Genomic DNA, 27115 nt, shown 5'->3' on the forward strand with positions numbered 1-27115 from the left:
ATGCAATAAACTGTGTTGTGTGCAGTTCTACATTTGGGTAAGCGTGAGATGAAAGCGGAATTGTGAACTGATAAGAGTGGGGTACAGAAAACAGGTTAAGAAACATTGTAGTAGGGTCTCATATAATCCTCTCCGGGGCAGTAAGTCCGTATTGTGTCTTCAGTTTTGCATTTCTTCTACGGACAAAACGCTCACAGACATTCTACCAACTTTTCTGAGATTATTCCTATCGACTTAGGAAACCATCCCTACAGGCAATCAATGAAGGAGCCTGTATATGGTCACTTAAACTGCTAAAAATAGCAGCCAACTATTACTTCTGGAAAACTGGCAAGACGATAAAGATTCGTTTCACAAATTCATAGCACTTGATTGAGAAGTCTGTGTACATCGAACCCGGTCGTTTCGCTTTCAATCTACGTCGTGCTACGGGTCGGTTTGACTAGGACCGACTTGAAGTCACAGAACAAGTAACAACACCCAACGCCGCCACCACTATCACAATAACAACCAAATATTTGAGTCATAACAACCTGGTTCCACGATTTCGTATGCGATTGCAAGGAATATCTAGCGTCTGAGAGCAAGACACCTGTTCCGTTCATAATGGAATACCTTGCATTCTTGAGCAAGACACTTGTTTCATTCATAGTTCCTCAATGTGAAATCATTATCCTGAAGCAAGTTGTCAATAGCTATTTTATTTTCTTCTCAATCACCATTCTGCTCATGTATCTAGGGGGTTTATTGTTTTATTGCTTCTTTGGTAAATTCTTATAAACAAGGAGCGTAATTAAGTCTCCCCCTTCTCTCTGTCACTCACACTCACTCAATCACTCACTCATTCTTTATATATCCATGCAAATACACACACACACATACATATATTTTCCTTCCTTTCCTCATCCCTTACCATATGTTTGTTATCTTTTTAATTATTTGAATTCTTCCAATAACAGAAAAAACTGGTTTCTAACAAAAAAAGAAACAACAAAGATTGAAAAATAAACAGCAAAAAACAAAATCTAATAAAGCTTCATCGCTGTAATTTTGATAGCAACTTTCAATGTAACCAACTGATACTTGAACGTATTGAATAATTCTTGATTACAAGACAGGATGATCACGGTTGAAATGTCTTTGGTCAAATCTTTACTCAACCAGAACTGGCCTGGGAGCTAAACACCAATGCCAACGGTTTACTATCACTTTTCTTATATCACATACGGCTATCTGGCAGAATCGTTAGCGCATCGGAAAAAAATGTATCTTTCCGGCCTTTTCGTTCTGAGTTCAAATTCCACCGAGGTCAACTATACCTTTCATCCTTTCAGGACCGATAAAGTTTGTACCAGTCAAGTGCTAGGGTTGATGTTATCGAGTTTCCACCTTCCCTAGTATCAAAATTAGAGAGAATTCTATTACATACGGCGGATTACCGAATTATCACGCTTCTTGAGAAACCTATTAATTTCCATTAAATTCATTATTGTATCAAATCTGATCTATTTCAGATCAAACTCCATCAGATCATTTATCAGTCGAGTCGATAAATTAATTACCAATATCGATACAGTGCAGTCAGTCCTATCAAGCATATGTCAAACATCATTCTATATAAACTACTTGGAATGGGTATCTAAATATGCGATTGTGATATCTGCATGTCCTATTCTCTATTGAGCCATATGGGTACAACTAATAGTCTTATCTTCATATAGAGCATATAGTCAGCTTAACAAAACCCATACGTCTCTAATTTAATGAAACATCAACATTTTACAGCGCAACCACTGCTTAGGACAGTACTTACTTGCAACAAGATACTGGACCTTTTGTAACATGGGTACAATCACAATGCGCAACTGATGCCTTTCGCCATAACATTGTTATTATTATTGAGAAAGCAGTGCATGCCATCAAAGTGACACTGGGATACAAATATACGTAGCCCAGTATACCCATTCTGATTACGTGTCTGATAAGGATACACCAGGCACATACATCACAACCATATGTGTGCGACATGGTGATCTCATACCAAGATAAACAGCGCATGACCTTGAAGGTGGAGCCCAGTTAGAATTTTCTTCAGGTCGAGCAGCCCATCCCGCTCAAAAGGTCCCTGAATAAGGGTTGTTTAAGGATGTTGTACGAAACAGCCATATTTCCAAAGGTGAATTATCCAAACCTCTAAGAATTCCTTTCAACACACGGCTATGATGCTCCCCCACTACTTCTGCTCGTGATCAGAGATGCACATATCGTCAGCCACTAACTGACATGTTCAACTGATTAAAGTCAAACAACTGATAAGCAAGTCTGTGGTATTGAGCAGAATATTTGCTGTAGACCATCTTTTTATACCAAAACAAAACAATGTACATGATGACACTTCCGATCAGTTAAGATGACATAAACTTAGTGAACATTATTCAAGAGTAAGCAAAAAAGAAATCCATCCTATTGTTTTGGTAAAGACTCAACATGCTACAACCACGCTCATAGATATAAAGTTTCTACTACTACTACTATACTACTACTACTACTACTACTACTACTACTACTACTACTACTACTACTACTACTACTACTATTGCTGCTGTGAAGTAGCAAAGCTGTTATTTACCCCAAACTTCTCCCGACACGATACAACTCATCATTCTTAGTTTATCTTTCCCAAGTCCTTGCAACCAAACCATTTGCTAAGTCATTCCTTCCCACAACTAAACTCTCTGGAATTTCCTCACAAATATGTTCGTCGTTGTCCTCTGTTATTCAATCCTGGACAAACTGCAGTTGAACACACCTATGATCAATGGCCAATGCCATAACCATCATATCCAGGACCTAACAGAGGATAATTTAGCCGGTATCTCAATCCAGAGCAGTGACATCCAAGGAGGATACCTGTGAGTATATGACAAGACCCTCAATAAAAAACAAAAAATTACTGATAACCCCCTTGGATTTTGAGAGGAAATCCTTTGTGGCCCTATTTAGACTTTCTCTGGCTTGAAATTTTTTTCCTAGAGACCTTGATGACGTCTTATTATTTACATGCATAATGAGGGTGTGCTGGCAGAACGTCGGGAAAATGCTTTGCCGTATTTCTTCCTGAGTTCAAATCCCGTAGAGGTCAAATTCATCTTTCGACCCTTCTTGGGGTGGGTCAATAAAGTACAGGACCAGTCATCTACAAAGGTCGATGGCATCGATCGATTTACCGTCCCATCTCAAAAATGGTTGGCCTTGCGCCTAAATTAGGAACTATGACTTGCATATATAATATATTTTTATGTGTATATTGACCAGAATGTACCCTTTTGGTCTGTAGATTATGATTGTGTGTGGGATGATATGAATGAGAATCTATCTTGCTCTCTCTCTCTCTCTCTCTCTCTATATATATATATATATATATATATATAATATATATATATATATTATATATATATATATATATATATATATAGATATAGATATCAGCAACTGGCTCCAGCATGGCCACAGCATTTCGGCTGAAATGTATATGAAGAACAAAAGAACATATAATATAATATATATATATATATATGCCAACATGTCTGTCTGCCTGTCTGTCTGTCTATCTATTCCTATATTGCATTTAGAATACATAAGAGAAAGCTGCAGTCATCCATTGGAAACATTAAAGCAGTCATCCGTTCAGGCAAACAATAACTGCAGTTCTATTTTCGAGCAGATTTCAATAACATGTAATTATGTTCATTTCATGTAGGATATAGAGCAAAATGATAACGACGACGACGACGATGATGATAATGGTTTCTTTTATTTGCCACAGGGACATCAGATGAGGTGGACATTACAAGGACAGTTTACAATTTGCGTGTGGGTTTTATATAAAAGATGAAAGAAAAGAAAGAGAAAAGAAGGTGAAAAGAGATAAAAGTATCCATAGTGTATACAATATGGGAACTCATAAACGATGTAGTTCTCCTGATACGGGGATTAATCAAATAACCCCACGGTTCCATGTTCACCCTTGTCGCTAAAGACATGAACCCTCTGCCCAACAGCTGTACAGGTGCATGCATAGAGTAGGACCGCTCACCCTAGCCCTTTTTGCCAGTCACCCACACGATTCCTATTGACTGGAGTACAGTTTGTATAAGAGAATAGAAAAGTCGATTGAGTGACTTAGAATATTATTATTCGTATATATCTTTCGGAGCTTGACGTTATTTGCACTGTGAACAGAAAACGTTGAGGAAGACTTATACAATAAAGAATTTAGTATTCAGACATGGCACGCATGTATTTATGTATGAATGTGTGTGTGTGTGTTTGTTTGCATGTATGAATGTATGTATGTATTATTGTATATGTATGTTTGTATGAATGTATGCATGTGTGTGGCTGTGTGTTATGTATGTAAACATGAATGTGTGTTTGCAAGCGTATTTTCTTTTCCTCTTTTTAATTTAGAGTTGATTTTGACCGGACGCCTACTTTGTAGCAAGGATGTGAAGGAAAGCATCTTATTTTATCCCTTACCCATTAAATTTTCAGAAAGTGTTGCAGATTTTTATATTTATTGTCCCAGATAATGTGATCATTTGCAGCTTATGAATTAAGCAGGTACTCATTACTTGTTCTCTCCTTATTGGTGGATCCCTCATAGATGACGTTCTCAACCTCTATGTATGTATGTATGTATGTATGTTGTATGTATGTATGTATGTATGTATGTTTTCCTTTTGAGTTTTAATTAAGATCTTGAGAGAGTTCAGGACGGTCGCCAACAAAACAAGACTTTTGAGAGTACCCGGTGTTTGTAAATATGTAGTTGAGTTGGTGTATTGCTTGAACTGTCGATGTACATTTCCAAGTGTGTGCATCTATACATCTAAAGAATCTCAGATGGAGAATCTTTGGAATGTCTTACAAATCTTCACAATGCCGCTAATAGATTGGATTTGGAAAGGCGGTGAGCTGGCAGAATCGTTAGCACGCCGAGAGAATTGCTTAGCGGTATTTTATCTCCCTTTACGTTCTGAGGTTGACTTTGCCTTTCATCCTTAAGTACCAGTTGCGTACTGGGGTCGATCTAATCGACTGGCCCCCTCCTTTCAAAATTTCGGGCCTTGTGTCTAGAGTAGAAAAGAATAGATTGGATTTGGAGAATCTGCGTCAGTTTCTTTTGCTCTTTCTTCGAAAAACCTGGTATTTCTAGGGTTTTGTGTAAAGTTGTTGGTACATAGCCTAATGTATCTATGATTGTATGTACAAATAGCTTGGGTACAAGAGCTCTAAGTTCCACATTAATTCACCATAAATGTTCACGTTTTCTTATATTTTTGATTGTACATTCATATCCGCTGGGTAGCTCACCTCTACAACAGTGTATAACATTTGTACCCTCACCTACAGAACAATAGTTTCTCTGTTATGTTTGCACCAAATTGCTGTTTTTATTCGCATATTCTTTATTTTTAAAGCTGTTAATATCCCGGGTATGACTTTAAACTGCATCCGGAAGTTCGACCAGTGTACGGAAGTTCTGAGATTGAAGAGTGTGGAATCACCTCTTAGCAACTATTGTTCTCAAGTCTACTCTGACCCGGTGTAGTAGCACCAGTTAGGGTCCCAACTATAGGTTAATCGCCACTGGTTTTATAGCTACTGCGCTGAAAAGTTAAGTCAGTATTCTGCAATACTTTATCCAGTCAATACAAATTCCCGCACAGAAACTTCTTGGACTCTCTGAACGTTTTCACGGACTTAGTGCATTTGGGAAGTCGTTTTACTCGGCTGCGAGATGACTTCCACCATGTATGTATGCATGCCTGTATGTATATAAATAGGTATGTAGGTATGCATGTATGTATATAAATAGGTATGTAGGTATTCATGTATGTATATAAATAGGTATGAAGGTATGCATGTATGTATATGAATAGGTATGTAGGTATGCATGTATGTATGCATGCATGCATGTATGTATGTATGCATGTATCTATGTAAGTATGTATGCATGTATGTTTGTACATATGTATGTAAGTATGTACGCATACATATGTATGTATGTATGTATGTATGTATGTATGTATGTATGTATGTATGCATGTACGTATGTATGCATGTATGTATGTATGCATGTATGTATGTGCGCATGTGTTTATGTAAGTATGTATGCATGCATGTATGTATGTGCGCATGTGTTTATGTAAGTATGTATGCATGCATGTATGTATGTATGTATGTATGTATGTATGTATGTATGTATGTATGCATGTATGTATGTGCGTATGTATGTGTGTATGTATGTATGCATGTATGTATGTGTGCATGTGTTTATGTAAGTATGTATGTATGTATGTATGTATGTATGTATGTATGTATGTATATATGTATGTATGTATGTGCGTATGTATGTGTGTATGTATACATGGAAGCAATATTTTTGTTCATTTACATATGCGCCCGTGTGCATTCTATAAGCTAAATTTCTGGAAGGTTTCGTACATTATTATATTTCCATCAATGGCTTCAAACTGCGATTTTTTAATACGTAATGTACGAGGTGTGGTCAAAATGTATCCGACTTTATTATTTCCCGCCGAAACTAATGTTGCGTGGACAAAATCTTTCGGGAGGAAGGTGACACTACTCTTCCTGCGCATGCGTGAAAATTTTTGTATGTAAGTTTGTATACGTGTGTTTTTCTATGTATCCTCTTTTTCTATTCCGATGTTGGTTTCAGTCATTTGACAAAGGCTACGCTGGGCCTCTGCCTTCAAGGGATTTTGTCCAGTATATTTCCCTGATATATACTCAGTTTGGTGTATATTCTATCATCTATATTTGTCGAATCACGTTTTTATACGAAACGACGGTTTTACATAAATACAGACACGAGTAGGCAAACATGCAAACACATATATATATATATGGATTCATGGATGCATGCGGGCATGTATGTCATTATTCAGTTTTATTTCAAGATTTCTTGCCAACAGAGAAAGAGCCGGTTTCTAACCTAGATCCAAGGCTCCTTCGTTTAAATTTTAACATCAACAAGAGGGTATATTTTTGTGTGTGTATGTATGTATGTATGTATGTATGTATGTATGTATGTATGTATGTATGTATGTATGTATGTATGCATGTATGTATGTATGTATGCATGTATGTATATATGTATACGCGCAGATTTGTCTGTTTTATCTTATGTATGTCTTCTCATGCATATCGTTGCATATCTAGACATGCTCATATATACTTAAGTGATAAACCTCTGGAAAGTTTTACAGATTTTTACAGTTCAAATGATGGATTAGATCGGTAGCCTTCGAATCAGCTTTCTCCTTTCTGGTTGTGAGAAGCCTAATTTTTCAAGATTGTTATTTAGGTAGTGTGCTACATATCTCAGTGCCCCAATAATTACAAGCAAAAACCTGAACTTGTAATCTGGATAGAGTAACTGCAGATTTCTCAAAAGTTTGGCATAGGTATTGTCTTTTTCACTAATCTTCAGCTTTATGTTAACATCCACTGGGCAGCTAATTTCGACAACTGTACACAGTTTCTCTTCTCTATCCCAAATCATTATATCAGGTCTGTTGTGCAAATTGAGGCTTTCACTGGTATATTCCACCAGTACCCCATTCTTCCGACAGATTTCATTATATAGTGTCCTAGCTACAACATCATGTATGTATGTATGTATGTATGTATCTGTCTGTCTGTCTATCTATGCATTTATCCATACACGTGTGCATATGTATATATATGTATATACATATTATACGTATATATATATACAAACGCACACATCACACGCACGCGCAAACACACAGACATATATACATACAGACATAGACATACATATATATTTCTATACATACGCACATGCGTGCACACAAACATACCTATATATTAGAAAAACTATGTGGAGTTTTACATAAACTGAGATACAGATTATACTTATTTTGTGTGTTTTTAGGAAATAAACACCCGATCTCTGATGAGGTGGTAAAAATTGCTGAAACTATTGAAGTCGATCTTCTTTCCTCGGTCTGAGAGAGAACAAAAACATATAGCATAATTAGAATATCAACTTCTGAATCCGAAAGTATTTAGCATGAGTTTTCTTTCGTACCAATTATTGCAAAAGGCTACGTAGGCTTCTGTTAATCAATTCTCGCTGCCAACGATTGCACTATGAGGCAATTTAGGACAGTTTGTCTTTACTGTAAATTACCATTTCACATCGACACAAGGCAGAGATTTGTGAGGAGGAGACAGTTAATGACATTGGTCTTGTACTTGCCGCCAGAAGGGGTCAAAGTTGATTTCGCAAGATTTAAGTGTAAAGAGCAAGGACAAATATTGCAAGGCATTTTGTCCGACGCTCTAACTATTCTGCCAATCATCAGATTTTGTATGTACTAAAAATAACTATAAGCTACTAATTCTCAGTGGCCAGTAAAATTAGTAACCAATCGCTGATGAATGGGTAAGAAACATTAAACGCTGAAACCAGACGATCTTTTTCTGGCCAGAGAAAAAACATCTGGTTTAAATATCCAATCTATTTTAGTAAGCGAGCCTAAATATTCGCGCGCGCACACACACAACCACACATACGCACGCATGCACACACACGCACACACACACACACACACACACACACACACACACACACACACACACGTATATTGCATACATGTATATACAGATACATATATATACCTGCATATATACATATGTATATACAGGGGTTGGACAAAATAATGGAAACATTAAAATTTCAAACAAAGTTATTCTAATATGGGGTAGGACAGATCACAGATCTTCCTCCACGTTTAACAGTTGGAAGAAGGCAGTCTGGGTCAAATGCTTCTTTTGGCTGTCTCCACATGTATACTTGATCGGTGGTCGGAAATAAAGTAAAGGATGACCCATTCATGAAATTAACATTCTTCCACTGCTCTAAGGACCAATTCTGTAGGTTTTTACTCCACTCAAAACGCTTAGCAACGCTTTTTTTTGAAAGTAGTGGTTTTCTAATTGCAGCCCTCCCATGAAATCCGGCTTCGTGCAACTCCTGGTGAACAGTTTTTGTGGAAATTGAGTTCTTGAGGTAGTCATTGAGCTCTGCAGTAATTTTGGGAGCTGTACTTTTGTGATCCTTTCTAACAATTCACGTAAGCTTCCAACGGTCCCTATCTGAAAATTTTGGTTTTCTTCCGGAGTTTTGTTTCGACGAGGAGGTTTTTCCCGGTTTCTCAAATGCTGTCATTACTTTTGAGACAGTACTTCTTGATACACCAAACATTTCGGCAGTTTGCGTTACGCTAGCATCTGCACCAACAATTTGACCTCTTTGAAAGTCCAATAGATCTGTCATTTTAATGAATTTTAATTACCTTTTTCTGATGATATCTGAAAAGAAACAGCAATTTTCGCAAACCATATTAAGCAACACTAATAATAAATATTATATATATATATATATATATCTTTTATTTTTTTTATTTTTTACTTGTTTCAGTCATTAGACTGCGATCATGCTGGGGCACGGTCTTGAAGAATATATATTGTTCAATTGAACAGAAAACAAAATACAATGACAGGTGAAGTAACAACAAACAGGTGTACTAGTTTGACGTTCGGGAAGAATGGAAAAGTCTTTGACGTTTTGAGCCTACGCACTTCGACAGAAAGGGATGAGAAGAAAAAATGGATGCCTCCTACCTACCTACCTACCCACCCATCCACCTACCTACCTACCGACCTACCTACCTACCTACTTTCCTACCTACCTACCTACCTACCGACCCACCTACCTACCTACCTACCTACCTACATACATACATACATACATACATACATACATACATACATACACACATACATACATACATACATACATACATACATACATACATACATACATACATACACACACACACACATACATACATACATACATACATACATACATACAACATACATACATACAACATACATACATACATACATACATATCCGGCCTATATCCATTTGCGATTGTCGTTCCGTATAATAGAAATGGGATGTTGTAATGTTCATGTTTTCCCAAATAAATTAGTAGCTTTTGTGAAACAAAACAATGTTAACCGAAAATTGTAACCAGGCTGCAGACCAAACCTGGTAAGGAACTAGTCCTAATGCCGTCGTCATTCATTGCATAAAACAAACAATATTTTCAATATCTAAAAAATATAAAATCCAGAATCCAAGGTTCTTACTGGTAGCAACAGTGCTACCAAAAGGAATAAGTCTCTGACAATTTTCTTTCTGCCACAACTAACAACTCATACTAAAAATAAGCAAGCTGCGAATGTATTTGAAACGTCCGTGGAAAGTAACGTCATCGAGTGTCCATTCCCACTGTGGCTCAAGGTTTTGCATTGTAAACCAGTAAAACATGCAATAATTGAATTAATTATACGCTTTGTTGTATAATCTAAGCTACTAACGGGCGATTTAGGCAGCAACGTCATGCTAGATCAGGATTTCACCAGTGTTAATTAGCATGTAGATCAAAGATATACGACCTAATCTAAACTGGTTTATAATGGATAAGTTTACTGCCTGCCAGAGAATGCTTTTCATATTTCTGTAATGGAAACCAGTAATTAGTGGCTCAGCTTGAGGAGAGTCAAGTTTAATAAGTCCTTTGTTCCTTCTTCAAATCATACATAACTTGTTCACATCCTTTCTTATGCCCAATTTATCCTGTTTTTAGCTAGAGTGGTAACAAAATACATGAGCAGAGCCTAATGTTTTAAATATTTGCTCCGGCTTCCATCCTAAAGCACTGTTCGCTAATTGCAAATTAAGTATACAGTGTTATGTGTGCACTTATCAAATACACATTCACCTGTTATAAATGCATATAGAGTACACTAACAGGTTTATTTGAAATGCAATACACACCTCGTTTGATAAAGACTCCTCGTCTCCTAATCCTCTCTTTACATGAATCTGTCTCAATATTCATAAACACTGTGAAGGCGGTGAGCTGGTAAAATCGTTAGCACGCCGAGGAAAATGCTTAGCGGCATTTCATCCGTCTTTACGTTCTGAACTTGAATTCTGCCGGGGTCGACTTTGCCCTTCATCCTTCAGGATCGTTAAAATAAGTACCAGCAGAACACAGGGGTCGATATAGCCGACGTTCCGCCTCCCCCGAATTTGCTGGCCTTGTACCAAAATTTGAAACCAATATTTGTAAACACTTTACAGTATTTTACTCACTCACCAGATATTCTCTCCGACCCAGCAAAGTACTACTCTATCGCTCTCACTTCCAACATCCCAAACCTGATGCAGACAACCGGTACTGATCACCACTTTGGCCATATTGAATGTTGCTCTCCACAGTAAACTTGATTTCCTGTGTCACTCTCCGGTGTTCCAGTGAAATTTTCGACAAAACGTTAGATTTGCGTTTAAGATTAGCAAATGTCTCGAGTAAGAAACCCCGAACTGAGTCGTTCGTTTATAGTATCTATCCATTTGACTTTTCTTAGAAAGTTCCTGTCATACATTATAATTGCAGCGTGTGCCAAGAAAGGTCACTCCAGCACACTTCCTGTCAGCTGTAGCGTACTCCAGGATTAGGAATATTTCTCATATATCCCACCCCACTTCTGTGCGTTAGCTACATACTGTGCAGTTTCTCTCAGAAGTCACATTTCAGTTTTGACACTTCAGATTTTTCTCTTCCTAAACTTCACTCCTCGTTACACTTCAGATCATGTACACAAGATTTCAAGTGATTGAAAGCTATTTCTGGTTTACTGCCCGGTTGTATTAACTTATACTTAACTTCATGCTTTTGACACTGTTGAAGCATTGTCGTTTGACTCTGGATCCTCATGTCTGGAATTGTGTTATCTGATGAAGTCCTAATGAACATGGCGTAGAAGAGTCCTCTCTTTGAGGGAGTAGGGGTGAATAGGACCATCACGCGGCTCAGCCTGTTTAATGTCACTTCAGAACCATGGGTGTCTTCAACAGAGTTCGCTCTGTTGCAAGAATTCAAAACAGGTTCCCAGCCGGTGATTACTGTTATCATGATCTCATGGTACACCAATATTCTCTTCACTTCCTTAGATGCCAAGATTAACACTAAACAGACTTGAAAATTCTCCTCTTCTCTAATTTCCGCGAACTCCGATCCAACATAAACCCCATACAGCGCACGTACTAACACACAACCCACACGTCCTGTTCTTCTCTGTTTGTATAGGTCTGTCATTCCCTATCTATAACTCATCTCTGCTGTACAGGATACATCCTATATATAAACTTCACTCTGAAAGGCGATGTCTGGGTATACGTAGATTCCACTCACCCCATCACTCATATCTTACACCTAAGTATCAGTAACGAATACCGCCAGTTATTCTGCTTCCAATACTCTTTTTCGATTCCTGTAAATGTCTGCTTCCTCTGCCATACTCCAAGCACTACAAACTCCTCAAAATAGTAACATCACTTTGACCAATTGTCTTCTAGAATAGACTTTACAACCACCCCCTCTTTAAAGTCATCGTCCTCGCTAATTTCAGTACGTGCAATTCCTTATGGTTCTCACATACGTCTTAGACAGATGCTGCCTGGGCAGAAGCTGAATCTTTTGTAATGTTCAATACGAATTTGTTTCGTCCCCTATACTCATCTTTTAGATATACAGACATTTCAAACACTTGAACTCTTTCTCGACTGCATAAACTCAGCCTCTACAAAACTATTGCTAACATGGCAACTATCTGGTTGCTTGACTATTGCCTTATCACCACTACCCTTCCACATGTTACTCATTGTCGAAGTAAACTTTGCTTTCCATCCTTTCGGGGTCGATAAAAATGTACCAATCCAAAGCAATAGATTGGTAGAAATGTAAGTATTTGTTCTCAGATCAAATCATGCATCAATTTGACAGCTCTACCTTAGGTGCCGTTAGCAGAGTCCGCTCTGCAAGAACTCAGGTCGGGTTTCCGATTTAAAAATACCTTTCTCAATGCCTTCCGCCTCGGAGGCCCTGTAATATGTCACGGACGCCGCCTTTCTTCCTGATTAAAAAGTGTAGAGTAAAAGGTATAAGGCCAACAATTTTGAGCGAAGGGTTAGTCGATTATATCACTCGTAGTACTTGATTGATACTTTATTATGTTGACCCCTGAGGAATGAAAAGTAAAGTTGATCTCGTCAGATTTGAAGACAAAACAAATACGCAAGGTATTTTCTCGGCGCATTTACGATTCTGCTTATCCATCGGCCATATTCTGTCGTAATACAATGGAGTGTCATCTAGTCACAAGGCCAGTAATTTTATGGAGGCAAGGGTGGGGATTTAGTTTATTATATCGATCTCGAATGTATGAAGTGCAAAGTTGATTTCGGAGGGTATTGAACTCAGAAAGTAAAGAGGGTGATATTTTGTCTTCATAACAACTATATGCACGGAAACATTCTCAAATAAACCAAGCCTTCCGTGGACTGGTTTATTCCATTGATATAATGACTCTTGTTTCTTTGGTAAATCCTGCTATTATGAAACTAGGCAGTTTGATGTGAACATGTGCAATGCTTGTGTGTATTAGTCTATAATTTTAGCAAAATCACGACTTCGTTCAGGACTGAGTCCAATGCATAATTATACTCTCAATGTTTCTGGAAATGGGAAATTGGTTGGTCATTTGTCAATTAAACAAAACAACTATACAGTGAGAAATTTTCGTTGTTAATGTAATAAGGTTGCATGAAATAGAATCCTATTATATTTAAAGAATACCTTAAAAAATTCAATGCAGATTAGTACAATTCATTGTGTTACTTTATTTTTAACTCTGTACTTAGCCCTTTTGTGTAGCGATTGACACAGTAACACGTGATGAGAAAGTGAAAAACTGCGTTTATTTACTGGTACAAATGCTTTTCTTTCTTGCTAAAATTAGACTGTATGTGTGTGTGTAGAGAGAGAGAGAGAGGGAGAGAAAGAGAGAGGCCTGAAATTGAATTGAATGAAGTTTAATTACTATCTTGATGCTAATATATACTTTTTAATCTTTTTTGCAAACACCACACACTCACACACACATACATACGTATGTATATATGTACACACACACACACACACACACACACACACACACACACACATATACATATATACAATATACATGTATGTTTGTGTATGTATGTACATATGCATGTATGTATATATGTTCTCTTCTGCTTTTAATAATTCCAATTCTTCAAATGGAGAAGGAGCTAGTTTCTAACAAAAATACAAAGCTCTGTCACTGGCATGCAGAAAACAATGACACATTTTAAACTTGAGAAAAATCTTGCATACTTTTACTGCTCCACTTACAGATTGTGTTTGTAATGTGCGAGTTGGTTGATTTTTGTTGCTCAAAATCCAAGCTTATCCAGCCTGTCAGTTAGGCATTTACTCTCAAACCAAGTGCGTCAATTATTGTTGGTATAAATGTAAATTTATAATCTGGATATAGAAGCTGAAGATTTCGAAGTAGTTTCCGTAGTTATCCTATTTCTCTTTGATTTTTAAAGAGATATTCACATCAACAGGACGGCTGACTTCTATGTCGGTACATAATTTTACTTGTTTATCCCAAACAACAATATCCAACCTATTATGCTTCCATTTCACAGATGTTTTGATGGGAATGTTGGACCAGTACTCCTCGTGTTGATGTTTGTGTTCGTATTCAATAACAGGGGGGTTCTCTATATTTATTCCAGGACAGTCTTTTTTTCGGATGACATTGTATATTGTTTGCACGACAACGTCTTGTCTCATAGGAAGGTAGTACCTTGATGACATTTTTGGGCAGCTGCTAATCACATGTGTTATGTCTTCAAACAGAAATATGATATAATCTACATTTTTAGTATATGTATGTATGTATGTATGTATGTATGTAGGTAGGTAGGTAGGTAGGTAGGTAGGTAGGTAGGTAGGTAGGTAGGTAGGTAGGTAGGTAGGTATATTATATATATATATATATATATATATATATATATATATATATATATATGAGGAAAATAAGACAGGGTAGAACATGCTAAAATAATTTTATCAAGAACATTTTAGTACCGGTTTCAGTCTTTGCAACTTTTCTACTTATAGTAAAGCATGAAAAACAATTGATTTGTGGAAACATTAAATGAAATGTTTTTTAAGAATTTTTCCATAGTTTTCAAATGCAAGGGACATTTTCCTTGTTTCTGTCTGTCTCTCTTTTTTAATCTGGTAAAGGCTTGATAGCAGGTAGCAGGTAGAAGCAGTCCTAATATTTGATATGAGTTCTTGGTTTTGATTGTTTAAGCAGTATTAGTTGTAGTATATATATATATATATATATATATATATATATATCGTTTTTGAATTTGGTTTTCGAGATTCTTTATGTGAGTTCGTGTGTTGAAGCATATTCTCTTGTGTCTGGGGAGAGTCATTCTCTTTTGGTGCCTTATAATTTAACACACTCACCGGTAAAATCTCCACTTATTTCTTTTTCATTTTTCTAAAATTGTCGCTGCGTCTTGCAACCTTACCAATAGTTTTGACTCTGTCCGTTACTCACACTGCGTTCCTTTTTGTTTGTTTGTGCGCATGTATGTGGATCAGTGTGTGTGTGCCTATACATGCATGCATGCAAGTATGTATGTATGCATGTGTGTATCCATGTATGTATGTGTATGCATATCTATTTACGCATGTACATTTGTATGTATGTATTCTGCATATTCATGCATTTGCATGTCCGTGTTTGCGTGTTTTTATGTATGTGTGTGTGTATTTGTATATGTGTGTGTGTGTGTGTGTGTACCTCTGTCTCCTTGTGTGTGCGTGTCTGAGTGTGTGTGTGTTTAGCAACGATGTGCCGTGTTTGTATGTATAGGTTGCATCTCCATATGTGTGGACGTGTGTCTCCATGTGTATGCTTGTGTGAAGTAAAGTGTGTGTGTATATATGGTCATATGTTTCGGTCTTCATTTGCGTATGTGTGCTTGTTTGTTCATATAACCTATATAACTATCCGTTTGTATGTTGATCTGTTTACTTTCATATCCATATGCTTACATACATGTGCATGTACATATATATATTCAAACACCTACCCCCCCCCACACACACACACATACATACATCTATCTACACACACACACACACACACATACATACATTTATCTACATATCAGCCCACTAACTATTCTATTCTACCTGTGTAAATTGTAGGTATGGAGGGTATGATATCTACTATGTACATTACCTATTTAGTTTTGGGGAAGTTTCATTTATGAGGACATACTCCCGTATTTATCTGAGTGTTGGGTCCTTTAGGTACTTGGATAAGATGCAGATGTCGAGTTGGCCCGAGTCACCTCCATGTTGGTCCTTGGCAGGTTGGTAGAGTATGGAGAACTGTTTTTTGTCGTCATATTGTCTCTGTATATGTATATATATTGACTCGATTACTGACATCAATGGTTTCTCCTATTGTTTTGATACACCATTTTCTGTCATTAAGAGAACTGCTGAAATTTTTGACGCCACAGGTATGCAAATTATTTTATAAGGGTAAGAATAGAATCGAAGTAATGCCTCACGCAATTTAATTACACCTTTTTACCTTCTAAATTCAAATCTCATCGAGGCCAACTTGCTTTTCTTGCTTCCTAGGTCGATACAATAAACCATCAATCAAGTACTGAGGTCGAATGTTTGGCATTGTACCAAAGGCGAGCTGGTAGAAACGTTAGCACGCCGGGTAAAATGCTTAGCGGCATTACGTCTGTCTTCACCTTTTGAGTTCAAATACCCCCGAAATCGACCTTACTTTTTATTCCTTCAGAGTCGATAAAAAGACCTAGTTAAAGAATGGGGTCGTTGTAATCGACTTGCCCTCTCCTTCGAAATTGCTGGCTTCATATCAAAATTTGAAACCATTATATTTATTACTGTAAGGCGGCACGCTGGCAGAATCGTTAAAGCTCTGGGCAAAATGTTTAGCATTTTGCCCAGAGCGTCAACGTTCTGGGTTCAATTTCTGCCGATGTTGACTTTGCTTTTTATCTTTTCGGGATCGATAAAACAAGTACCAATTGAAACGTGTGTCGATGTAATCGACTAGTATCCTCCCCAAACATTTCAGGTCTTGTGCCTTTACTAGATGGGATTATTATTATTGTTGTCGTTGTCGTTTTTGTGGCTGCTTTTGTTGCTGCAGCAGCTCTTGTTGTTTATCGCTGAGGCTGAACGTGTTCTGGAAGCTCCGTGTGCCTTTGCCTCTTATTTTTAAAAATAATTTTTTTTATTAATTTTCAAAAAGGCGTCGTCTTTATCGTCCAGTCAGCAAGAGAGGAGGGTGGAGGAAGTTTTAACGATGAAACCGTCAAGTGATCGGTAATAAAGTCAAAGGAAAAAAAAAGTCACAGTAATAAAGTCACAATTTTGGCTAGGAAAAAAAGTCACAGGAAAAAAGTCACAATTAATTTATGAAATCCGGACAAAGCCCCGCTAGGACAAAACCCCCTCGGACAACCTCCCCTTGGACAACCCCTCAGACACCTCACCCCGGACAAAACCTATGTGACTTTATTGCTGTGACTTTTATTCCTGTGTCTTTTTTCATCTGGATTCAACCATCCTTTTCAGTCATTTGTTACTGCACAATACTGCAGACGTAGTAGTAATTAGAATTAGTAGCAACAGTATCAGTAACAACGGCATCTGGAAAGACAACAGCACTAACAATAACAGTAGCAGCGGCAACAACAATGACTGTCAAAATAATTCGCAAAATCACCACCGCAGTATAATCGTGCATTGCCACTGTTATGGCAATAAGCTGTCGCAGCGCAAAACTGCCATCTCACTACCTTCTCTAATAAGAAGCAATGCCAGCAACGATAACAGTGAAACTAACCACAGCGGTGTAACAAAAGTAGTGAAAACAAAAGAAAACACATTTCCTTTGTCCAAATCGGTTTTCGATCGCATCTCAGTGTTCAATGAGTACGGAAGTTTAGAAAAGACAGAGGCATCAACAGCCTGGAATTGAGAAAAGTCACGCTCAATGTACCGCAACACTTCTTCAGTAAACAGTAAAGAAAACAATTCTGTATAGGTACTTATCGACGAAAATATACATATTCGAACGTGTGCCACTAGGCCAAGCTGAATTCTGTTTGAGAAATATATGGCAAATCTTCAGTTTTGTAGGACATACCCGTAGTTCGAAAATATCCGAGGTACTTTATCGGCCTACTCCACTGCCTTCCTTTGGCCGGGAAGAAGAGGCTTTCGCGACAGGAAGGACTGAAGAAAAGCTCTTTCTACTTCGCTAAGCCCTCATCGACTGTTTAAAGTTCCAGTTAGTAAAGAAAATGAGGGGAGAGAGAGGGTTAAGTGCTCCCCACCCACCTCACCTCGAAAATTTGTAAAAAGTTTGGAGAATATAGCGAGAACATCCCGAGTCAATAGACTTACTCTAATAATGCGTTGGTAGGTTAAAATGTACAGAGGAGATTGGAGTATTTGCCGTAGTTGCAGTGGTGAGCAGGATGTTCCGGGATTTGTTATTTGATTACTTGGTTGCTCCAGGGTGATGTCACTCCCGTTGGGGATTTTTGTTGTTATAATTCCTCTGTTAATTGCTCTTGATTTTATTGTTTACACTTGTTTGCCTTCACTGTCCTTTGTGTATTGTCTTAAATGTCTTTGTTGCCCTTGTGGCTAATAAAGAAAGGTAGCGAACTGGCAGAATTGTTACCGCATTGGACAAAATGTTTAGCAGTATTTCTTCCGACTTTCCATTTGGAGTTCAAATCCCGCCGAGACCGACTTTGCCTTTCATCCTTTCGGGGTTGGCAAAATAAGTTCCATTTTCTCACTGGAGTTGATGTAATCCACTTATACCCTTCCTCACTGGATAGTCGGGCAGGTTAAATTGTTCGACGTTCAGTTCGGTTTGGCTTGGTTTGGTTTGGTCCAGACTCTAGGCGGACAAGAACTGGGCACGGTGACAAGCAGGGTGATTGGTCTCACCCAAAAATGATCGAGAGAAAAGTATCCTTGAAAAGTCAGGTGGAAGTGATGAATGCTGACATCACATCCATCTTCTACTACCGTCCGACCATTGTGCCTCGCTCCACTTCATGACTGACCAGAATAGAACGTTTGTTTTCCGCTATACGTTAACATCGGGCAAGCCAAGTTAATGATGTACAAGCATGCACTGGGGTCACGACAGCTCCAGCGTTTTCTTGATGGTGAAGAGACATGATCGTACTTGTTAGTCGCACTTTTCCACAGTTCGTCTCTTTGACAGAGCTGCAGCCCAGGATCAAGCGTAAACCGAGGCTGGTTCCCTGGCACCTTGATTGCCGTCAGGGACTCATAGCCATCTGTCGAATAATACGGTCGATGGATGTTCCACCATTGCGTTCTATTGGAGATTACGGATGAGAAAGAGTGTCGATCACCTCTGGGAAACTCTGGGCATCGATAAAACTCAACTAGCTTGTCTGACAGCTATGGCGAAAGAGATTGTGTATAGACGCGACTAAAACGGCTGAAAAAAGACACTTTCTTTTACGGCCAAGCGCCCACTGACTTTTCAAGTTCCGGTTAGAAAAGAAATTGAAGGTGAAGAGGGATGTACTGATCACTTTTTCCCAATAAATTTGAAAAAAGGTGGGTGAATGTAGCGAGAATAGCTTGAGTGAATAGATCTACTCTAAGCCCGCGCTGAAAAGTATGGAGGAGAGAGGACCGCCTGCCATGGTACTCCTGGTGAGTAGGAGAGAGCCAATATCTGTATGAGTGCTTCGTTGCCTTTGAGTGACTTTTCACGTATGAGGTATTTTGTTATCATTTTTGTTATTGTTGTATTGTTTACAAGTGTTTTTGTAAATCTCCACTGTCCTTTGTTTTTGTATTGTATTACAAGATTTGGCCGTCTTTGGGTCAATAAGGTATTATTATTATTATTACTATTATTAAGTGAGAGAGCAGTCCATGCCATCAAAGTGACACTGGGGTTAAATATACAAAGCCCAGTATACCCATCATGACTACCCGTCTGATAAGGGTACACCAGGCACATGCATCACAACCATATGTGCGCGACATGGTGATATATCAAAATAAACAGCGCATGACCTTGCAGGTGGGGCCCAGTTAGAATTTTCTTCTGGTCGAGTAACCCATCCTGCTCAAAAGGTCCCTGAATAAGGGTTGTTTAAGGATGTTGAACGAAACTCCCATGTTTCCAGAGGTGAATTATTCAAACTCCAAAGAATTCCTCTCAACACATGGCTATGATGCTTCCCCACTACTTCTGCTTGTGATCAGAGATGCACATATTGTCAGCCACTAAGAGACATGGTCAACTGGTTATGGTCAAACAACTGACAAGCAAATCTGTGGTATTGAGCAGAATATTTGCTGTAGCCCATCTTTTATACCAAGACAAAACAATGTACATGATAACACTTCCAATCAGTTAAGATCAGAAGCCACGAGAGTCACTGCCTGGTACTGCATCAGGGCATTTATTACTATTATTATTATTATTACTATTATTATTATTATTATTATTATTATTATTGAGTGAGAGAGCAGTACATGCCATCAAAGTGACACTGGGGTAAAATATACGAAGCCCAGGTCCCTAAATAAGGGCTGTTTAAGGATGATGAACAAAAAACACCCATGCTTCCAGAGGTGACTTGTTCAAACCCCAAAGAATTCCTCTCAACACATGGTTATGATGCTCCCCCACTACTTCTGCTCGTGATCAGAAATGCATATATGGTTAGACACCAAGGGATATACTCAACTGGTTAAGGTCAAACAACTGACAAGTAAATCTGTGGTATTGAGCAGAATATTTGCTGTAGCCCATCTTTGTATATTATTATTATTATTATTATTATTATTATTATTACTTTCATTAGCATCTTTTTTCAATTCTGAAAGTGAACCTAAAAGAAGGGCCTATAGAAAACGGATGTTAACACTTTAAAGTGACTGAGCAGAGATTAGTTGATAAAGCTAATACTATTAGGAGAAGAAAGTGGATTACGGAAGTGGAGGTAGAAGAGATCACAAGAGAACTGGAAAAGAAAAACCAGGCAGTGGGAAAGACAAATAACATAAGAGATACAGCTCAAATCAAAGAAGAGCCTAAAGGAAAACATAATAATAGCGCTACCAATAAGGGACAACTGGCACTAATGTCTTAAGTGATTTAAGTGAAGAAGATCAGACGATTTTAGATGAGTTGCAGGAAGTAATGAATAAAGAAGTAAGAAAAAGACTGCCTGCATTAAAAGGTACCAACAGAAGGAAGTTGCTAAAAATGACTAGGAAAGTAGATACTGTTATCCGTAGGATAGATACTAAAAACATAGGAGACACTAACTTATTGATCTCTGCAGGGAGAGTAGTAGCCGCCAGAAGATTAGATATCTCACAGGGAAAGATTAAAAGAGAGCAAATGTGGAAAAGGATGATACAAAATAAAGTGAAGGCTTTAAGACAAGATATGAGCAGAATAGAAGCCGCTTGGAAAGTGAACACAGTAGGAAACACAAGATGCAAATCTTCCTCCGAGAAAGGATACTGAGTCAAAGAGAAAGAATTTGGGACAGTAATAGAAGAGTTGAAAGAGCGTATCATAGCAGTATCAGGCATGCTCTCCAGATATCACAGAATAGATTATTTGAGACAGACCAGAGATTTATGACCAAATAGTGAAGAACGATGTACTGAAGATGAAAAACCTAATGCAGAAGAAGCAAGAAAGTTCTGGAGTAATATTTGGGATAAGCCAGTCAATTGTAATGGAGATGCAGTATGGTTAAAGAAAGTGAGGGAAGAAGTAGTGAGTGAGAAGCAGCCAGATCTAAGATTAACTAATGCATTAATGAGTAAAGTGTTAGGAAAAATGCTGAATTGGGAGAACCCAGGACCAGATTTAGTTCGAGAGTACTGGCTAAATAAATTCAGTAGTTTACATGGGAGGTTGAGGGAACAACTTCAGGATTGCCTTAATGGAGGAGTAATACTAAATTGGATGACTAGAGGGAGGACAATACGCATTATGAAAGATAAGAGCAAGGGTAATACAGCTAGCAACTATAGACCAATTACTTGCTTACCATTAGTGCGGAAGCTGTTAACAGGAATGCTTTCAGAAAGTATTTACGAGAATTTACTACGAGAAGAACAGAAAGGTTGCAGGAATAGGGCTAAGAATGAAAAAGAGATAGATTCTTTAATACAGACTGTAAGACTCTTCATCAAAGACATAGGCATGGAATTTGGCATAGAAAAGTGTGCAATATTAGTCATGAGAAGGGGACGGGTAGTCAACAGCAAAAACATCCAATTATCAGATGGCCAGGCATTAAAATCATTGAAAGGAAGAGAGAGTTTTAAGTATCTAGGAGTATTAGAATCTGACAGAATACTAACTGTAGAAATGAAAACGAAAATAGAGGAGTTCATCAGAAGGGTGAAGAAGCTAATGAAGTCAAAGCTAAATGGTCCGAATCTAGTAAAGGCAGTATCATTACTTAGATACTCAGCAGCTTTTGTAGATTGGACCAAAGCTGAATTAGCAAAGCTAGACAGAAGAACTAGGAAGGGATTCAATATGAATAGAGGACTCAAGGGCAGGAGTAGCAAGATTATACCTACCTAGACAGGAAGACGAAAGAGGGTTAATATCAGTAGAAGACTACACGGAGTTAGTTACAGCAGATAGAGACTCCTATATAGGTAATAGTGAAGAAAGTTGCTAAAGTCACAGCAAGACATAGGGAAACCAAAAGCCCAAACGAAGTTAAAAAACAGAAATTATCTGACTGGCAGGAGAAGGCATTGAATGGTAGATTCCCAAAGACAGTTGCAGCAAATAATAGTAGTGAGACATGGTTATGGTTGCAGAAAGGAAAGCTGAAGAGGGAGAAGAAAGTTTGTTAGTAGCTGCACAAGACCAAGTATTAAGGACTAATTGGATAAAAGCCAAGTCAGACAAAAACCAAGAAGACTCCCAATGTAGATTATGCAAATCAAAAGAGGAAAGCATTAATCATATTAAGTGAATGTAGCATGTTGGCACAAAGAGTACAAGAAAAGACGACAATCTAGGGAGAGTAATCCACTGGGAGCTATGTAGAAAGCTAGGATTTGAACATACTTTACCAGGTACGAACATGAACCTAGTAAAGTACTAGAAAGTTTGAAATACAAGTTGTGAGACTTTAACATGCAGACTGACAAAGTAATCGAAGCTATAACGCCTGATTTGGTAGTAGTAGATAAAGAGAATAAAAAGTGCCAGATAATGGACTTTACAGTCCCAAATGAGGAAAAGATTAATATGAGAGGTATAGAAAAATAGCAAAGTACCATGCCCTAGATATTGAATTACAGAGACTATGGAAAGTGCGGGTAAAATGTATTCCAGTAGTTATAGGTGCATTAGTAACTATCCCTAAAGATCTGAACAGATGGATAGAGGAATTAGGCATAAAACCCAGTTTAGTACAACTCCAGAAAACAGTGTTATTAGGGACAGCTAGGATATTGAGGAAGGTTCTTGGCATCTAAGGCTATTTGATATAGCCCGATGTTAGGATTCTTTTCTTTTCCAACAGTCTAATCTGTTGAGTGTATATGAAAATAATAATAATAGTAATAATAATAATAATAATAATAATAATAATAATAAAAATAATAATAATAATAATAATAATAAAAATAATAATAATAATAATAATAATAATAATAATAATAATAATAATAATAATAATAATAATAATCCTTCTAGTACAGGTACAAGGCCTTACATTCTGAGTTTAAATTCCACCGATGTCAACTTTACTTTTCATCCTTTCGGGCTCCATAAAATAAGCACCAGTTGAGCTTTGGAGTCGATGTAATCGACTTATCCCCACACCCGAACATGCTGGCCTTATGCCAAAATGTGAAACAATTATCATCATCACCACCACCACCACCACCATCATCATCATCATCATCATCATCATCATCATCATCATTATCATCATCATTATTCACACTGATAAAATGAAAATTGGAAAGAAATATTTTCGTTGCATACCTTTAATTATTTCACCTATCTCTTTTATTTACATTATTTTTGCTTGTGGGCTTCCAAAACAGAATTCCTGTCACGATACCACGCTCCGTTCAAGATAAGAGATTTCTTGGATGCAATTCTCTCCACATATTTCTTGTGTTTGAATAGAAAAGGAACTAATATGATTTTTAACATCATTCAGCGTGTGAGAAAGAGAGGAGAAGGAAAAGCGAAGTGTGTGCGAAAGAAAGAACGTTTAGAGATAAGAGGAATAGTTTGTACATGTATGAGTATGTGCGTATATGTATGTGTATGCGTGTGTCAGTGTGTGTGTGTCTTTCAATGTGTGTGTGTGTGTGCGCGCGCGTATAACAGCGTGCAATAGAGAAGAAACAGAAAGTAGAAATAAGGGAGGGAAAGAGAGGGAAGCTGAAATGAAAGAGGATTCGTGAACCTGAGAATGAGAAAGAAAGGGAGAAAGAGAGAGAGAGAGGGGGAGAGGGAGTGTGTGTGTATGTGCGCGCGCGATTTTTTTTTTTTTTTTTGCACGTACATGTATTAAAGAGGTGAAAGAGAATATGTGAATGTAAGAGAAAGTGCAGCAAAGTATTCGAGAGAAGGTGAGAAAATAGACGAAAGGACTAGTTCTAAAAATGGCTGTAAAGAATTTATTAGAAGGTTAAACAAATGAAGGGATGGCGGCAGTGTAAGCTTTGAATGTATTGTCTGATATTGTTGATGGTTCGCTCAATAATTGTAAACTCTGGACGCGTCATAACGGCCAAACAAGTCTGGTACATGTTTCAAGTCCTTTCGTTACAATTTTTGAAGACCTTCAAGGCTGATGAGATTACTGCTGTAAATAAGGGTTCAGCCTAGTCATTAGAAAGTCAATGACGTCATTATTGCCTCTAGAAAGCCTTTAACCCACTAGGAAGCTGAATCAGTAATGCAATGAGCATATTTAGAACAAGACAGTTTGATCGAGTCTTTCCCGGTGAAAAAAAAGTTAAATGTTTCTTGTCTATTAGGCAGTACAGGCATACCTCAACTTATGTCGATTCAAGTTAAGTCATTTTCAACTTTAGGTTTTTTCTATTTCTATGAAATTAACGGTGTAAAAAATTAACCTTAACTTCAGTTGATTAAACCGAGTTTACGTCGGTCTCCACAAGCATATTTAAAAGCATGAAAATATTAAAAAAAGAGGCACCTACGAACCAGCACTGAAGTGGAAAATCAAATACGATACATGTGAATATGCATAATTCATTTATTAAAACAGGGTATTTAGTTACATGGTTTTCGGAACCGATACAACTTGCTGCTTGATATGCGGTTTTAGAGCAAGAGTAACTTTTTGAATATTAAAGGCCTTGGGTAGAGACATAATACAGAGTTTCTGAGAAATTATACACTGCTGAAGAATCAGAAGTTTTTCGAATCATATCCAAAAGTTTTATGTTGAAGTAATTAGAAAACCTGACAGAATTCATCTATTTGGCTACTATTTGAAATTATAGGTAGAAAGTGTATTTGAAATAATTCAATACGGAATCGAACTCGCATTACAGATTCAATTTCTCAGATTCGGTATACCTCTATATTTCATTCATTGTACTTATCCTTTATCCTACCAAATTTAGAACTTATGGATTTTTGTCTATATCTCGCCGATCATGAATAGTTTAGTTGCTGTATGAATGAACGATACTGTGTGATTCATTGAGAAAATGTACTGTCACAAGTACACTCACTGATTATACAACCTTCTTTAAAATACCACAATATTTCATTGAAATATTATTTAGTTTCGTTAATAAATTTCATGATCTTTTTAACATGATTTAGTGCGAAGGCGAATGGCAGCGACTTCATCTTTTCCTGGTCACTAAGACTGATAGGAGAAAGTTATCTCCCATACAAGAAACGTGATCCCAATATTTGTAGCAGAGTCCAAGAGACATTTGATGGTGCTACACTGGGAAGGATTAAGTCTAGCACCCAATAACAAGAACAGTGATTCCGACAGATTTCAACAGTTTCCATCGACTAAATTTCACTCAAATTCTTGTGCATTGGGATCGGATCTTAAGCAATATAGTCATGAAATAAATTTCTTAACCACATGGCCATGCTTGCACCACATACAAACTAATAAAATATTCGAGAGACAGTCATAGCGTATTGTCGTCTTTAGTAAAGTAGTGAACTTTTATATTCACGTGGCACTTGTATATTCTCAGTAAATTTAGCATGTATGTATTTGAAGTGTCAGCGACAAGAAACTTGATGTTTGAAACTTCATTCGGTAGTACTGTATCGAATAAAGTTACTGCGAATTCTCATACCTACACAAAATACATTTGTTAACTCAATAGGAAGGTAAAAACAATCATAGTGTTTTAAAATGAGTGATCAATGAAGTAAGCATTATTGCACAAAAAAGGAAAAAGAAAAAAGGAAAGAAGGTTTCGAAAACCTTCCAATTAATTGCTAAAATGCTTTTAAAAAAACATTAGTATTAGATGCAGAATAATGTGGAGAGGAAACTTTCTGGAACCGAATCCCCATGCCAAATTTGATTCCCGAAGCCAATTTCTTAACCTTGAGATATACATGAATGTCATACCATCTGTTGTGATTTGAGTCTAAAGAATAAAACTATTATCACAATGTCAACAAAGGAAGTAGAGTGTGGAATCCAAGCTAGTAACTGACTTTCTCCATTAAAAGTCTGCATCTGTTTGTGTATCAGTAATTCTCATGGTGATGGCGGTAGTGGTAGTGGCGGTGGCGGCAGCGGTGGTGGTAGTGTTGATTCAGGCCAGCCTTGATCGAACAGGCCTATGATCAAAAACATTTCAACCATTACCATTCTCCCTACCCACTTTTCCATGTATATGTAGAACAAAACTATTCCA

At 37.5% G+C, this 27115-nt stretch overlaps 2 protein-coding genes across 5 annotated transcripts in view; both read left to right on the forward strand.

Moving 5' to 3' along the window:
- The window catches only part of LOC115217338 (major egg antigen), a 67928-nt gene that overhangs the window by 3821 nt on the left and 36992 nt on the right, over positions 1–27115 (forward strand). The window lies entirely within an intron of this gene.
- On the forward strand, positions 16561–18137 carry LOC115217676 (uncharacterized protein DDB_G0286175-like). Its single transcript, XM_029787427.1, has 3 exons — positions 16561–16632; positions 17406–17479; positions 17732–18137. The coding sequence occupies exons 1-3, from the start codon at positions 16561–16563 to the stop codon at positions 18135–18137; spliced, it is 552 nt and encodes a 183-aa protein (XP_029643287.1).

The sequence above is a fragment of the Octopus sinensis genome, linkage group LG11 (assembly GCF_006345805.1).
Source record: "Octopus sinensis linkage group LG11, ASM634580v1, whole genome shotgun sequence".
NCBI lineage: Eukaryota > Metazoa > Mollusca > Cephalopoda > Octopoda > Octopodidae > Octopus > Octopus sinensis.